This window comes from Pinus tabuliformis, chromosome Q (assembly GCF_031772625.1).
Source record: "Pinus tabuliformis cultivar Carrire ecotype Pingquan chromosome Q, CPIR1, whole genome shotgun sequence".
Classification (NCBI taxonomy): domain Eukaryota; kingdom Viridiplantae; phylum Streptophyta; class Pinopsida; order Pinales; family Pinaceae; genus Pinus; species Pinus tabuliformis.
In genome coordinates, this window is record NC_142296.1 from 332,184,757 (window position 1) to 332,201,668 (window position 16,912).

A 16,912-nucleotide genomic window follows, 5' to 3' on the forward strand; every position below is an offset into this window, starting at 1 on the left:
TTTAGGCAGCAGGAAAATAGTGGATAGATTGCAAGAAACTGGCAGAAGGGAGTTACAACTAATTTTGGGAGCTGGCTCTGATACCATGTCAGGCCAGGCAGTAACTCCTCAAAACAAATTGATTCGTATATCATTCCTTCAGGTTGGTCTTTATTATATACACGAGGGAGAGACTATTCACTTCATCTCCCGATGACTGTTCATATTACTTATTATTTATTTACATTATATTCACCCAATTCTGATGATTAGATGTCGACAGCTACATTGGAAGAGGTATTCATAAACTCTCTTTGTTACTTTCCTTTTCAAGAGAAACTCATGCCCTATATTTCTTGAGAATGAAAGCATTATTTAATTTCTTTAGGCAAGGCCACTCTTAGATCAATTTGGAAGTGGTGCTATTCTATTGATGCACAAACAAAGATTTGTACAAAAACACCTTGAACCTTGTAAGCCTAAATGAGATAGGCACGATTATCTGATCCAGATTTAAGCAAGAACACAACAAATTACAGATATAACCATAAATACAAAGATGCAGTAGAAATAACACTTCATTTCATTAATATCAAATATTGAAATATGCTTACAAACAGAATGGAAATAAGACTAGCTCAGGGGATGGTAGCTTATCTCTAAGAAGAGATGTGGTGGCTACATGCCTCTAAATTGCGTTATAATGAGGTTCAAGGGCCTTTTTATTATTGAACAATAAGAGCAAACCCTAAACAACCAAAACCCTAACCCGAGGAGATGTAACACCAAGAGTTTATGGGCCCTGTTGGGGTTAGTTGGACAACCAACTTCCTGGGGTTGCGACTTGGTCATATTATCTTCGTTTGATGTGCATGATACCCCATTGTAAAGATCTCTTTGAGGACTATAACGGAAAAGACGATTTTAGACAGAAAATCGTTGGTACAAGATTGTCAAAAAATGTCGTTTAGGGCCCGAAAAACTGATAAAAATAGTAAATTGTGCTACAATTAAGAAAACTGAAAAACAGAAAGAAACAATGGTGGGGTCCAAGTGGAATTGGCGGGTGGCCACCAATATCTACCTGGATCATTCCTCCCCCCTTAGGAAGCAATTGTCCCCATTGCGTTGAGTTCCTCCATGAGATGGGGAAACTTCTGCTGAACTTGGTCCCTGGTGAGCCACTTGCCCTGGTGAAGGAGTTGGCCTGCTTTGACAACTTGATACAGTTGGATCTTCTGCTGGTGAGTGTTCTTGATTTGCATGTCCATGATCTGATCAGTTGTGGCTTGTTCCATGCAATCTGGATTTAACTCTGTAGGTGTGAGTTTTTTTGCAATGTCTGATGTGTCTAGCAATGGTGGGAAGTATGGTCGAAGGCAGTCCACATTGAACACTGGGTGCAGGCCAAGGAATGGGGGAATGCTGAGCTCAAATGCATTGTCTCCCATAGCCTTGGTAATGGTGTAAGGACCATATCAGAGTGGTCTGAGTTTTTAATAGGCTCTGGTAAGGCGTTCTTTTTGCAAATGCAACCAGACTTTGTCGCTCACCTGAAACTTGTGTGGCACCCGGTGTTGATCATGTCACTACTTGTACTTGGCATTTGATTTCTCCAGAATGTTGTGGACCTGTTGGCGGATATGTTGGATGTGCTCAATGAAGTTGTTTGCCTTATCGATTTCGGACTGGACATGAGCCAAATTTGCCTGAGTAGCTGCAAATGGCATGGCCACATCAATGGGACATAGTGGCTGGAATCCCAAGCCCACTTGAAAAGGGTTGTGGCCAATCGAGTTGTGGAGAGCCCGGTTATAGCTGTGTTGGACATAGGGGAGGCTCTCATCCCATGTGCATGGATGCTTTGAGTTGTACATGCGCAGAATGTGTACGATCATCCTGTTGACGACCTTTGTCTGGCCATCAGTTTGGGGATGGAAAGCTGTGGACTTAGTGAGCTTGGTGTCCAACATCGACCAGAGATTGGACCAAAATGTACTGAGGAACCTACTGTCCCGATCTGAGATGATAGACTGTGGGATCCCAAAGTGTACCCACACTTGTTCAAAGAAGAGTTTAGCAGTGGCTTCCGCTCTGATATTCTTCTTGCAGGTAGCCATAATGGCCATCTTTGAGAATCTGTCGACGATCACAAAAACACAATCGTTGCCATGCTTACTAGAAGGAAGGCCCGACATGTAATCCATGGAGATGGATTCCCAAGGTCGACTAGGGGTAGGTAGCGGAGTATAAAGGCCTTGCTTCTTGATGGTCGATTTGGCAATGGCGCAGGCAACGCAGGATCTGATGTACTTCCTGACATCCCGTCGAAGATTCGGCAAATAGAAATACTTATGTAGTACTGCCACCGTTTTCTCGACCCTGAAATGCCTAGCGGCCCGACTGTAGTGTGCTTCCCAAATCATCTTGGCACGCTTGCTTGAAGGAACACAAAGGTGTCCCAGGTGGCATAATAGGGCATCCTGGAGGTGAAAATCTGGAACTTGCTGACCCTCCAAGAGTGTATGGTATGTGTGGCCGAATTCTGGGTCGCTTTTGTAGAGAAGTGGCCAATCAGAAGTCTCGTGCCCACAAGAGTTGAGCACAGTGGTTAATGCCATGATCGGTGGTCGGCTGAGGCAATCTGCAACATTATTGGTGCTGCCCTTCTTATACTTGATATTCAAATGGAATTGTTGCAGGTATGTGGACCACTTCTGATGGTGATCATTCTGCAACTTCCCTTGCGTCTGTATGAATTGCAGGGGCCGGTGGTCTGTGTGGATGATCGTTTCCTTCCCCAAAATGTAATGCTTCCATTGTCGGCAGGCCTGCACAATGGAATACATCTCTTTGTCATAAGTGGGATACTTTCGGATTGTGTCTGAAAGTGTCTCACTGTGATATGCCACTAGATGCCCCTGTTGAGTAAGGACTGCCCCAATAGCATAGTCAGAGGCATCTGTCTCGATCTCAAATGGCTGTTGCAAGTCTGGTAATGTGAGCACTGGTGTAGAGTAGAGGCGATGTTTCAACTCTGTGAATGCCTTCTGTTGATATTCAGACCAAAAGAATTTGCTTTCGCTCCTCCCTTGGTGACTTGACTTAAGGGCCAAGTGATATGAGAGAATCCCAACACGAACTTGCGGTAGAAATTGGCAAGACCCAGAAAGCTGCGGAGCTCTATCAGAGTGGTTGGAGCTGGCCAATCCCAAATGACTTGGATCTTGGCTGGATCCACATGAACCCCCCTGTTCATCAATAATGTATCCCAGATACTGAACCTGGGTCATGCCAAAAGTGCATTTCTCCAAATTGGCACATAGCTTATGTTGCCGCAGTGTTTGGAGAACTTGTCGAATGTGGTGGAGGTGCTCTTCCCAACTCTGGTTGAAGATCAGGATGTCATCCAAGTATACCACTACAAATGAGTTGGTGAATGGCCGCAAGATGTCATCCATCAGCCTCATGAAGGTTGTAGGAGCATTTGTCAACCCGAAAGGCATAACCAACCATTCGAAAAGGCCCTCCTTAGCTTTGAAGGCAGTCTTCCACACATCAGAGGGTTCGATTGGTACCTGGTGATATCCTGATTTCAAGTCGATCTTGCTGAAATATTTTGGACATAGGGGAGGCTCTCATCCCATGTGCATGGATGCTTAGAGTTGTACATGCGCAGAATGTGTACAATCATCCTGTTGACAACCTTTGTCTGGCCATCAGTTTGGGGATGGAAAGCTGTGGACTTAGTGAGCTTGGTGTCCAACATCGACCAGAGATTGGACCAAAATGTACTGAGGAACCTACTGTTCGGATCTGAGATGATAGACTCGTGGATCCCAAAGTGTACCCACACTTGTTCAAAGAAGAGTTTAGCAGTGGCTTCCGCTCTGATATTCTTCTTGCAGGTAGCCATAATGGCCATCTTTGAGAATCTGTCGACGATCACAAAAACACAGTCGTTGCCATGCTTACTAGAAGGAAGGCCCGACATGTAATCCATGGAGATGGATTCCCAAGGTCGACTAGGGGTAGGTAGCGGAGTATAAAGGCCTTGCTTCTTGATGGTCGATTTGGCAATGGCGCAGGCAGCGCAGGATCTGATGTACTTCCTGACATCCTGTCGAAGATTCGGCAAATAGAAATACTTATGTAGTACTGCCACCGTTTTCTCGACCCTGAAATGCCTAGCGGCCCGACTGTAGTGTGCTTCCCAAATCATCTTGGCACGCTTGCTGGAAGGAACACAAAGGTGTCCCAGGTAGCATAATAGGGCATCCTGGAGGTGAAAATCTGGAACTTGCTGACCCTCCAAGAGTGTATGGTATGTGTGGCCGAATACTGGGTCGCTTTTGTAGAGAAGTGGCCAATCAGAAATCTCGTGCCCACAAGAGTTGACCACGGTGGTTAATGCCATGATCGGTGGTCGGTTGAGGCAATCTGCAACATTATTAGTGCTGCCCTTCTTATACTTGATATTCAAATGGAATTGTTGCAGGTATGTGGACCACTTCTGATGGTGATCATTCTGCAACTTCCCTTGCGTCTGTATGAATTGCAGGGGCCGGTGGTCTGTGTGGATGATCGTTTCCTTCCCCAAAATGTAATGCTTCCATTGTCGGCAGGCCTGCACAATGGAATACATCTCTTTGTCATAAGTGGGATACTTTCAGATTGTGTCTGAAAGTGTCTCACTGTGATATGCCACTAGATGCCCCTGTTGAGTAAGAACTGCCCCAATAGCATAGTCAGAGGCATCTCTCTTGATCTCAAATGGCTGTTGCAAGTCTGGTAATGTGAGCACTGGTGTAGAGTAGAGGCGATGTTCCAACTCTGTGAATGCCTTCTGTTGATATTCAGACCAAAAGAATTTGCTTTCGCTCCTCCCTTGGTGACTTGACTTAAGGGCCAAGTGATATGAGAGAATCCCAACACGAACTTGCGGTAGAAATTGTCAAGACCCAGAAAGCTGCGGAGCTCTATCAGAGTGGTTGGAGCTGGCCAATCCCAAATGACTTGGATCTTGGCTGGATCCACATGAACCCCCCTGTTCATCAATAATGTATCCCAGATACTGAACCTGGGTCATGCCGAAAGTGCATTTCTCCAAATTGGCACATAGCTTATGTTGCCGCAGTGTTTGGACAACTTGTCGAATGTGGTGGAGGTGCTCTTCCCAACTCTGGTTGAAGATGAGGATGTCATCCAAGTATACCACTACAAATGAGTTGGTGAATGGCCGCAAGATGTCATCCATCAGCCTCATGAAGGTTGTAGGAGCATTTGTCAACCCGAAAGGCATAACCAACCATTCGAAAAGGCCCTCCTTAGCTTTGAAGGCAGTCTTCCACACATCAGAGGGTTCGATTGGTACCTGGTGATATCCTGATTTCAAGTCGATCTTGCTGAAATATTTTGCCCCCTTCAGCTGGTCCAGAACGTCATCAATCTGTGGGATTGAGTACCTATTCCGGACAGTGATCTTGTTCAGCGCCCGATAATCAATACGGAGTCTCCAAGTTCCGTCCTTCTTCTGTATCAACACGATCGGGCTCCCATAAGGCGATGAACTCTGGTGACCTATCTGCAGCAGCTCCTGAATCTGCCTCTTGATTTCGTCGTTCTCCAGAACGGAGTGCCGATAGATTGGTCCATTGGGCAGCGACGCACTTGGGGTCAGATCGATGGAGTGCTTGACCTGACAGTGCAGAGGCACCCCTGCAGGGGAGGTGAAGATGTCCTTGTACTCCTCCACGACCTTGTCCATCTGTTGTTGTTGTGCGGAGGGGCTCTGTTTGGAGGTCATGGCCATCTTCTTCTTTCCCTAAGGGCATATCATCAGGAAAACAAATTTCCTGGTTTTGGAAATGAGCTTACTACATTGTTTTGCAGTAACCAAAGAGATGGCGGTAGGCGGTGCTACTTTCGGTATCCTGTACAACTTATTTCCCAAAGTAACAATAACAGCACGAGGCCTTGACTCATACACAACATGTCGCTTCCATAAGTATGGTTGGCCTAATAATACATCACAAACATCAAGGGGAGCAACGTCACATAATACCTCATCCGTGAAGGGCTTGATGTTGTATGGAAGGCGACATTGCTGGCTCAGGCCCCCCGCCCTTGGTGAAGCCACCCGATGGTGTACAGTTGTGGATGTGCTGTGGTTGGTAAGCCCAGCCGCTTCACGACCTCTGCCGAAATGAGGTTCTTTTGGCTCCCGCTGTCGACAATGAACTATAGCGGGGAACCCTTTACCCACATCTGGGAGTGGAAGAGGCGCTCCTCCTCCTCTGGATCTTCGGGTTCCTCCTTCTGGATCTTCATGGTGGCAACAGTGGCGTTGGGCTCCGCATCGATAATCTGCTTCCCTTTGTCATTCCCCTTGTTGGGTTCTGACTCAGAGTTGGAACATGCATCTGATTCCGAAGCCTTTAGCTCGGCCATCGGTGTCTGCTTGGTCCTCCACTCACTTGTGTTGTGAGTGGAGCTCTTATGGAACTCGCACCACTTTCCCGTGTCCTTCGACTTCGCGACGTTGTCCTTTGCTTGCGGCTTTGGTGGGTTGTCCTGGGCCGCCTCGTCGTGGCTTTGTCCTTTGTTCTGCGGTTTGGGGGCACCTTTTCCTTGCTTTAGATTCGTAGATCCAAAGTCTCGCTTCTTCTGTTTAAACTTTTGTTCGATGTTGACGGCATATTGGTATGCCGTGTCGAGCAAGGAGATGTCCAGGAATTCCATCTCGTCTTGGATGTACCTGTGTAGGCAGCGATGGTACTTGAGAACGAAATGCTTCTGAGAATGCTTGATACCCAACTTCGTGCGAAGGGTATTAAAAATATTGGTAAACTCCAACACATCTTGGTCCCTTCCCTGTCGCAACGTTGTCCACTTTATGTATTTATCCTCATAGCTCCCGACAGGGTAGTACTGCTCCTTGATGGCATCCCGGAACGAGTTCCAAGTGGGTGTGGCTGAAAATAGTGAGTTCGTACTTTCATCCTTCTGCTCACAGTAGGTTTCCCACCAGTCCTTGACGTGGGGGGCTGCTTTGAGAAGTGCAAAAGTGATCTTTTCCCAGTTGGAAAAATCATGAACGGAAAAATATCCTTCTAGCAGATTTAACCATTTATCTATAATGTCTGCATCTATCTGACCCTCAAATATGGGAATGTCAAAGTTAACTTGTACCTTAAAGGGTGTGGCGCTTCCAGAGTAGTTGTCGGAAGTAGATGCATCGCCCTTGGGTAGCTGCTGAAGGATCTGGGCAAAGTTGTCCATCATCGCGTTCCTTTGTCACTCGAGGGCTTCTTCGAGCAAGATTTTGATAGGATCTCCTACCCCCCCATTGTTCTTTTCATCCTGCACTGGAGGCCGTTGGGATTTGCGAGGCTGGTCTTGCAAAGGTTTGACCAGTTCAAGCCCTAACTCCTTACATCCCGATCTCGTTGGGGACATGCAAAGAAAAACAGAGAAAGAGCAGACTGCTTTGATACCATTGATCCGGATATAAACAGAAAAAAAACAAATTACAGATATAACCATAAATACAAAGATGCAGTAGAAATAACACTTCATTTCATTAATATCAAATACTGAAATATGCTTACAAACAGAATGGAAATAAGACTAGCTCGGGCGATGGTAGCTTATCTCTGAGAAGAGATGTGGCGGCTACATGCCTCTGAACTGCGTTACAATGAGGCTTAAGGGCCTTTTTATTATTGAACAATAAGAGCAAACCCTAAAAAACCAAAACCCTAACCCGAGGAGATGTAACACCAAGAGTTTATGGGCCCCGTTGGGGTTAGTTGGACAACCAACTTCCCGGGGTCGCGACTTGGTCATATTATCTCTGTTTGACGCGCATGATACCCTGTTGGAAAGATCTCTTTGAGGACTACGACGGAAAAGACGATTTTAGACAGAAAATTGCTAGTACAAGATTGCCAAAAAAATGTCATTTAAGGCCTCAAAACGGCTTCGGAAGTTTAGGACCTGGAAAACTACTAAAAATAGTAAATTGTGCTACAATTAAGGAAACTGAAAAATTGAAAGAAACAATGGTGGGGTTCCAAGTGGAATTGGTGGGTGGCCACCAATATCCACCTGGATCATTATCCCCCTAGGTCTTAAGCCATAATTTAGAATGAAAAGAGATCTTGTGGGAAGTCTCGATTCACAGAAAGTTATTTTATTTGTTTATTTGTTATTTTAAAATTTGTGCAAAGGAAAAGAAATAAAAATTATATTATTGTCTAATACAAGAAATTAAAGAAAATATCAATTAGAAAATAAATTTGAAATTGAATAAAATATTCAATGCATATATTTAAAATATAAAAAGATTGAAACAAGAACTAAAATCAACATACGAAATGAAACACAATCCTTTGTTAATAAGAAGTTATAAATCTTGAACCAACAACTTTTACAAATCCCTGCAAAGACTTGGACCAAGGATTTCTCAAACAACTTTAGATGTCATAGATCCATACAAAAGTCATGGAATGCTATAAGAACAAATGAAGATTTCATAAGTCGACTTGGACCACTTCAAGGATAATGCAATGCATAGCTGATTTTCTGCAAAAGATTCACAAATTAGCACTGAATACGCATAGAGTTTCTAATTAGTGCAAACAGAAATGCAGATATTAAGTGCCTTGAAAAATGAACCAAAAAGACGGTCACTTTGCCTTTTGTTTCATTCCGTAGAAGATACCCTGCTGTGCACAAAGTTATCAGCCCACAGAAATATAAAGTATGCATAAAGAAATCAATAGCAACAACTCTCAAAGCTTCAACATACCTATTGTGGAAAGATTTCTGTATTTTCTCAATGAATCTTCAAAATAATGCAGCAAAGAACAATTACATACCTTTTCAACTTTTTGGCTTCTTCCAAATGATGAGCTACGGCCTGTTAAGCTCTTTAAAAGCCACAGAAACGGTTGCAACTAGGGATTCAATGCTCACAAACTCAGTCTTTGCCTCAAGAACCTCCACAATCTTGCAAAGAAATTTACATATGAATCTTGATTATAGGGGTCATTCTTTTATCAACAATTATGGATTAACAATGAACCAAGTAAATAAATAAGAGATGCACCCTCAAGTCCATATCTTATTTGCACATGCATATAGCTATGTCCTCATGTAATAACACATTGAAATTTTCAGATATGCCGTCATTGAAATCAATAATATCAAAAATCAATTTCCATGATAAAACACATAATATAACTAAAGTGCTTATAATACTTCTTAGTGGGACCCCTACTTACTGTTTTTTTTCATATTTATGATATTGTAGGCAAAGCAAAGAAAATCATAGTTTATCCAAGGCCTTGCAATTCTTTGCAGGTTAAACAAATTGCAACATATATGTGTCAACATTATCCTTGAAGACCCTTTCCTTCCTATATTTGTGATATTTAGTTTATCAAATCTAGGGCTTTTTGGATCTTGTTTTTACAGTCCAATTTGCTTGTAGATTTTTCATAAGAATTGCCCTCTAAGGTTGTATGCATGACCTTGGAGCCCAAACAAAACAAGGCACTAGTTCTCCATTTCAATCTCCTCCCCCCCCAAAAAATAATTTTTTTCCAAACTTATTTTTGTTTTCTAAGCCCCTTTGCTTGCACTTTTATGTACTACATTGCATGCATGACCCTATAGCCCAAGCAAAACAAGGCACAGGTTCTCCCTTTCAACCTCCACTCCCTGCCAAAAAATATTTTTTTTTCCAAACTTATTTATATTTTCTAAGCTCCTTTGCTTGCACTTATGTACTACTCCTTGAATTTAGTTAACCATAGGGGTTCCCCCTTTGGCTAGAGTTCATCAAGTCTAAAGATCTAAAGAAGAGAGAAAGGCAAGTTTACTGAGGTGACGATGCGTAGCTTGTCTAAGTTGCACTTGGGGTCTCACAACATGTGCTTTGAGACTTTTACACCAAGTGAGAACTTAGGAGGTAACGAGATTGCATGAAAGAGTTCCTAGTGGGGGCTAGTAGGTAGATTGCATGTGGTGGATGCATGAGGAGCAATTTTATTCGTGGTGGGTGCAAAGCCCTATGCATGTAAGGCACATTGCATAGGAGGATGCAGATATTTAGATTGGGTAAGCACATGTATGTGGGAGATTCTCATGCATGATTGAACTTCTTCTCAAGTAGGGTGCATTATTCCGTGTACATTCGTCGATGCATGAAGACACATAAGGGTTAGGGTTTTACTCTATCGAGGAAGGTGCTGTACTCCTCATCTCTTGTTCTCCATGTGTCTACATTCATTGTACTCCACTACATATGCCTACATTCATTGTGCTCCATTGTTGGCATCTTTGTCTTCTGCTTGGAGCTAGAGGGGGCCAATTCCAAAAACAGATTACGTACCATTCTTCTCCATGAACTTCTCCAACCATCACGATAGAGGGTGAGGCTACCAATTTACCCATTAATGGGTGATGTGATAAGATGGAGGAAGCACTCTCCTCTACTAGGATCCTTTACTACTTTGCCACTTGTCTCCTCTAGGAGTTTTGACAAAGCTATCTTCCACCCCCTTACTTCTTTCACCTGACCATTGGTTGAATACTTGGATGAGTTCTATATTCAGATGTGCTTTACTTGGCCATCCAGATTTATATGTTGACGAATGTGGGGGACTAGACTTCTTCAAGGTGCTTGGCCACTGCCATCACCATATATTGCCTTCCTATTTGGTAGGATGAAATGACGATTTACCTTAAGAATGGCAATAATCAATTTGAAATTCCCTTAAAACATGACTCCAAGGATAGTGGCTTGGCATTCAGCTTTATTGTTTGTTCCAAAGCCCAAGAAGTTGCCATATGCCCGAAGTATTCGACCCTGACAGTCCTTTATTATACCTCCCTTTCATGCTCTTCTCATGTTGCCTTTATAGGCTCCATCAAAGTTGACCTTGATCCACCCTGCTGGGGTTGGAGACCATTCAACCTTGCCCTCCTTTGTCAGGTTTTTCTGTCCTTTATTGGCACAGTTGAGATGGGTCAGATTGAAATCCTCTAAAATTGGTTGCTCAGATTCTGGGGCCAGGCTATCACTGATGGATCGAACCTTGCCTTAAATGTTTCTGAGATGGCCTTTTTAATTATAATCTGAACTTGCTCAGCAGGAGCAATCCTTCCTTCAAATATGCTATTATTCCTGTCTTTCCTAAGGGGAATCATGGTGGAAAACTTGGGAGGAGCCTTCCTATTAGTTTCAAGTTTTTGATTTCCACAGAGAGGGCTTCTATTTGGTGATTCTCAATTGAGTCAAACTCAGGCTTTGATTACTGAGGATGCCACCACATGTCCCAGATTTGCTTAGCGAAATCCCAATTGAAGAAAGGATGGAGGAAGTTTTCTGCATCTGTTAGAGACCTGCAACACCTAAATGGTGCTTTCGATCCCTTATTCTGGAGCCTTTCCTCTACCTGGATACATTTTGTTAATGCCAAGACTACAGAGATTGCAGCCTTTGATGAGACCTTTGTCTTGCAGATTTTCTTCCACAGTTTATGTTCTTGAATATTTTTGTATTCTCACATACTTTCCAGGTAGCCCCCTCTGATGAATTATTATTGGCAATTCCCCGCGTTATTCCAGAACAAAACATCCTTTCTTTGTTTATGCAAAATTCTCCTATGAGATAGATGAACTTTTGTCTGGTTCATTTCTTCCTCAGAAAGGGTTACCTGTTAGTCTTTGACTTCCTTCCATTGAATGAGAAAGCAAACATCTTCTTGCCAATAGTCGCTGACTTCAAGCCACTAGGAAGCTCCATATTACTCATGACTGAGTGAAGGTCAGTGGTTCTCCAAGGGGAAGATGTCAATTTGATGCGTAATCCCAGAACTGTGCATAGTTACCATCCCTTAAAATTCCCAGAAGAGGGAACTCAGTGATAACATATTTTACACTTAAACAAAACTGATCCATATGCCAAAAACTTAGGAAAGGTTGTTTCCCATGTACTTCAACCTTGGCATTTTGCTCCATAAGGATTCTGGGTTCTTTAGAGTTCTCCTGGATAGCTTTGCTGTGTAAGCTTTTTGACTAACTCCAGTTTTCTTGGACTGAATCTTCCTGTTCATTTTGGCTCAAGTATTTTCTTCCATGCTATTAGTTGCCAATTTTTCTCGCAGCTTGCTCTATTCTAGATGAACTTAATTATTGCGTCAACCTCTGCAATTACCCCTGCTGGAGCCATCGGTATTGAGCACTAGTACAAAGGAAATGATGATAAGACTGATTGGATGAAGACCAATCTACCTGCCAAAGAGAGATTTCTGTTTGTCCATGATTTACTTTATTCTTTAGCTTGTCAATTGTAGGTCTCCACACTCCTTGATTAGTCAAGGTTGTTAATACAAATCCCAAGTATTTGACGGGAAAATCCAGTCTCGGGAACCCAGAATTGTCTTTTGATTTTTCTCTGTATCCCTGGGTTTCATTTTACGAAGAAGATTTTAGATTTTTGTGTTGATAGTGTGTTCTGCACCCTTCTCAAAGGTCTGGAATGTTTTTCCAAAATTTCTTCCCTTATACCTACTTCGACTGTCAAGATGGTGTTGTCTACAAACTGGGCATGAGCCTATCCTGAAGCCTCCTCAATGGTCTACAAGATTTTCTAAAATTTCTAGCTACACTTAAACTTGCTTCCCCTTCCAAGTGGTTGTTGTCTACAAGCTGTACATGATTTATAGATTTTGTTCCTGAAGAGATGACAACACCCATAAGGTGGTCCTCTTCTCTGGCTTGGGATAGACTCCTGAGTCCTGCCTAAAGCCTCCATCACAATGACTAAGAGAAAGGGAGAAAGGGGACACTTCTTCCTTCAACCCATAGGTGCTTAAATAAATATGAAGGACCTCCATGATCTGAACTGCAAAGGATGCTGAAGAGAGATATTCATAAACTCGTCCTACCCATTCCTTTGAGAAATTTAACTTCAATAGGATTTCTTTAAGGAAGTTCTATAGAACTTCACACGTATGCATTTGCCAGATCAAGCTGAATAAACATACTATTTGATTTTTTTGACGTTATGGAGTAAATAACTCTCTGAACCACAATTCAGCTATCTGTTATCTGTCTGCCTGCAGTAAAGCCACCTTGTTTGTCAAATATGACTCATGAGAAGATGAAAGATATGCTTGACACTGGATGCAATAACCTTCAGTGATATTATTATTTGAAGAGTTACACTGAGACTGGCCTCAAGGCATGAAAACTAAGAGCTGCTTTCTTTTATATGGAATGAATGTGAGGAAAGCTGAGCTATAAGAGCTTCTAGCATTTTCCCCGATTTCTTTGATTCTTCCACTTCTCCAAGTAGATATATTTTTGAAAGAAATCCACTGGAAAACCATCAAGATGTGGAACTTTATCCTTTTTTATTGAGAATATAATTTTCTGCAATTCCTCCTCAGAAGTTGGAGTGATAAGGGAGTTGTTAAGTTCCTGCGATGAGCTCAAGAATTTTCTCAGTACTCTGGTTACTGAAACCATTGTTATCAGAACCAGATTGGTCATTGAACCGGTCGACCCCTAAACCAGGAACTGGACCAGAACCAGGAAAAAAAACCGCCTGCCAAAAATACATAAAAATACAAATCTTGAAAAAAAAAACATATATATTCATGTGCATCCATACGAATCCAAACCATTATACACAAATATGCAAAGCTTCTCATATATATAGCAAGCAAGGATGCATATAACCAAAATAGCATCAAGTGTAATCCATCTCTGAACCAAAAATATATCAACAAAGAGGCTCTAGATGGCCTCTAGAGTCCAAAAAAAATCATGCTGCAACAAATACCTACATATCACCAAAATCATTGCCTATATTGGGATTCTCATAATCAATATCACCCTCTAAACATTAAAATAAGATAGAAAAAGCTTAACATGTCAAAACAAGAGTTTGTTTGTGTGATGGGTACGTTTTTACTAGGGTCATGGCAGAAGAGTTCAACAATAAATGTGATGAACATCAAAGTACAAGAGAGTTTGGTGCTATTGATTGAATGCTAGTTCCAAACCCTCATACATGACAGAATCTAATGGAAATGTTGCTATCCCCCCAATCTTGAAATCCTGAAATCCTTTTACTTTTAACATTACCATTAATTACATAGCATTAGTAGGGCCCTAGGGTTGAGTATTAGTCTGTCCACTCATAAATTTTCGAGGGTCCTTAGATGTAGTGTATGGAACCGGTTGGTTACATGAAAAAAGGCTGGTTCGGTGCAGAAACTGGCCACTTTGGTACCAAACTGACCTCTTCTGGTTCTGTGCTACCGGTCAGACTAGTTAGGGCCTCAAAACGGTCGGACTGGCTGGTTCAGCCAGTTCTGTTGTGGGTCTGATAACCGTGACTGAAACTGGCATCTGAGAGGAGAGATTGAAATGTTGTGCTTCTTTGCATAGGTCTTAATGCTCTTCTATAGCCCTGTTTTCCTCATTAATGATTTTGTGGGTCCTGTTATGGGACCTCCTCCTTTTACAAGCTGCGTGACCTTTTTTTTTCAATATTTCTGTCACCATCTTGGAAGCATTGGACTCTGGATTTTTGCCTCTAGAAGTTCAGTTCTCTCTTCTCTCTCTCTTTACTGGTCAGTTCATGTTCTTTGGAAAGGAAGTCGTGAGGATGTCCTCTAGACTCTAATTCCTCTTGGAGATTTTGCATCTCTGACTCTAGGTCAGAGTTCCAGCATAAATTATTCCCAATTACTGACTTGTGCCATTCTTTCAATATGCTTTTCAAGTGATGCAGCTTTTTGACATAATAAACAGTTTGGAGCTCTTCACTTCATGGTTCCTATTCTTCCACCCCTGGATGCAACTTTCAAATTCCTTGTGTGGAAACTGCATAATTTAAATCTGAAAGGGATGTTCTTTGCCATGTTTCCTTTTGAAAGGTTCAGACTTATAGGCCAATGATCAAACATAAGCTCTGGGGCTTCTCGGGGTTTTTCCTGTATTTTGAGTTTAGGTTTCGAAACCCTTCACCACCTTGCTTGGCAGGAGCATTTACTTTCCAGATGGCCATATTAATGACATCTCCTACATTTGAGAGGGATGTTTTCATAATCCAAATCCTGTTTGTGCACCCGAGCACCCAATTTCAAAGGAATTTCTAGGTTTACACTTACGGGCATAGGTAGCCATTTGATTTTCCCTTTAGAAACTTATATGGGATGATTGAAGTAAGACCTGACACAATCTCCAATGGATCTAAAACTGTGTTAATTCTGTAAATTGAAATTCAAAGGGGAGGATTGGCATATGTAGCCAAACCAGCATTTTTTTTCTGAACTTCAATTTTTGTGTCAAAACCAGTTGTCCAGTGCTTCATAAACATGGCCTGTTTTCAAAAGCCCTTTCTTGCTTAGCCATTGATGTGAATATCGCCAGGAAGTATCATTTCCCCAGTAGGGAAATGTCAAAGCTTCCTTTCGGTTTCCAGACTTCCAGTATCTAACCTTTAGGGTTTTTTTGGAGGTCAATAATGCCCATAAGCTTGCAGATGAGGTCTCTGGACTTCAATGTGGCTTGTTTATTGGCCATCCTCATGGGATCCAAATCGACCAGTGGCTCTCAATTGCTCTTCTTCAGGACTTGGGCATCTCAGATCCAGCATCTCTTCTGGCCTCTTCATATAGGAAAGCTAACAGCTCTTCCTGGGAAGTAAGATTCGAGCATACCTGTGAATTCCTGAAGCTCTTTTCGGTTTCCATGCTGCTGTGCTGTGCCTCGCTTTGCTTTGCTGCTGCCTATCCTGTTGTAATAAATATATGATAAACAACTTCTTTGCTGCAATCTGTACAAGACAGTTATTCCTTGCTGAAAACAACTCATTGTTTCAATTTCTAGGTGCATTAATTGATTAGGCCGTGAATTGGATTCTCTGGCCATCTTTGCCAGGTCTACTAAGTTTGTGATATTGATGCCCCTTTTGCACTGTTCAACTTCCTAAAATAGCTATTGTTATATGTTCATCACAGGATCTTCCAGGAGCTGTGTCTGCTGAAGAGCTGGCAAGATATCTGGACTTAAAGGAGCTGAATGAAAGGCCATATATGTTTCAAGCAATTTCTGCATATGATGGGTAAGAGTCTCAAATGTAAAATGTAAAACTTCTCCATGTGGCTTGCCTGATTCTATGTTGAAAGTTAAAACAGCCAATTCTGGAGAAAATCAAATAATTGAAATTCTGGATGCTTATTGTTAATATCATGGGTTCTGCACAAATATTCTTGCTACAGGATGGGGATCAAAGATGGGATAAATTGGTTAGTTGATGCTATGGAAAGAAGTAAACGCTTTGAAGTGTTAAGCCAGCGGGCAGATGTGGCTGTTGCTGTATAGTGTCTCCTTCAGAGTGTTCCATAATGCTTTGTTTTCTCTTCTCCAACCATTTGGCCTTCAAAATATCCTGAAATGTATCAAGTGTTGCCAAGGCCATATGGAATGTTTGGTCCGTAATCTCTTCTTTAAGGCTTCTGGAGTTGCCAAGGTAGTTTAACTTATTGGAGCAATGGCTTCAATTTGATTTTGATCATAATGCTATTGGAAGTTTATTTTCAAGGCTCATCTGCAGATGATTCGTCCCATGTATGTTATATTCATTTATATAGATGGGCATAGACTATTGTAATTTGTCAGCGGAGTGAGATATTGTTTATACTCATTGTTTTCTTCTTGCAAAGCAGAGGTAGTAAAACCCTAACGGGCAGCTAACAGTAGGAGAGCACATCTTTTATTTTTATTTATTATGGTTATGATATATGAGTTCTGAAGGTTCCAAGGTTATCATACAACTTGATTATACCTTCAATTCAGTTTTTTCACAAAATTGTGTATTTTTCAGGGTTCATTGATCGACCTTACA

At 42.1% G+C, this 16,912-nt stretch overlaps 1 protein-coding gene across 3 annotated transcripts in view; it reads left to right on the plus strand.

Annotated features, from left to right (window-relative positions):
* Positions 1 to 16,711, plus strand: part of LOC149219537 (uncharacterized) — a 30,313-nt gene extending 13,602 nt beyond the window's left edge. For all 3 annotated transcript variants that reach the window (XM_089384395.1, XM_089384396.1, XM_089384394.1), the window contains 2 exons: positions 16,026 to 16,129; positions 16,287 to 16,711. In XM_089384395.1, the coding sequence (XP_089240521.1) occupies positions 16,026 to 16,129; positions 16,287 to 16,389 (207 nt within the window). In that variant the 3' untranslated portion in view covers positions 16,390 to 16,711. The remainder of the gene's footprint in view (positions 1 to 16,025; positions 16,130 to 16,286) is intronic.
* Positions 16,712 to 16,912: the final 201 nt, after the last annotated feature.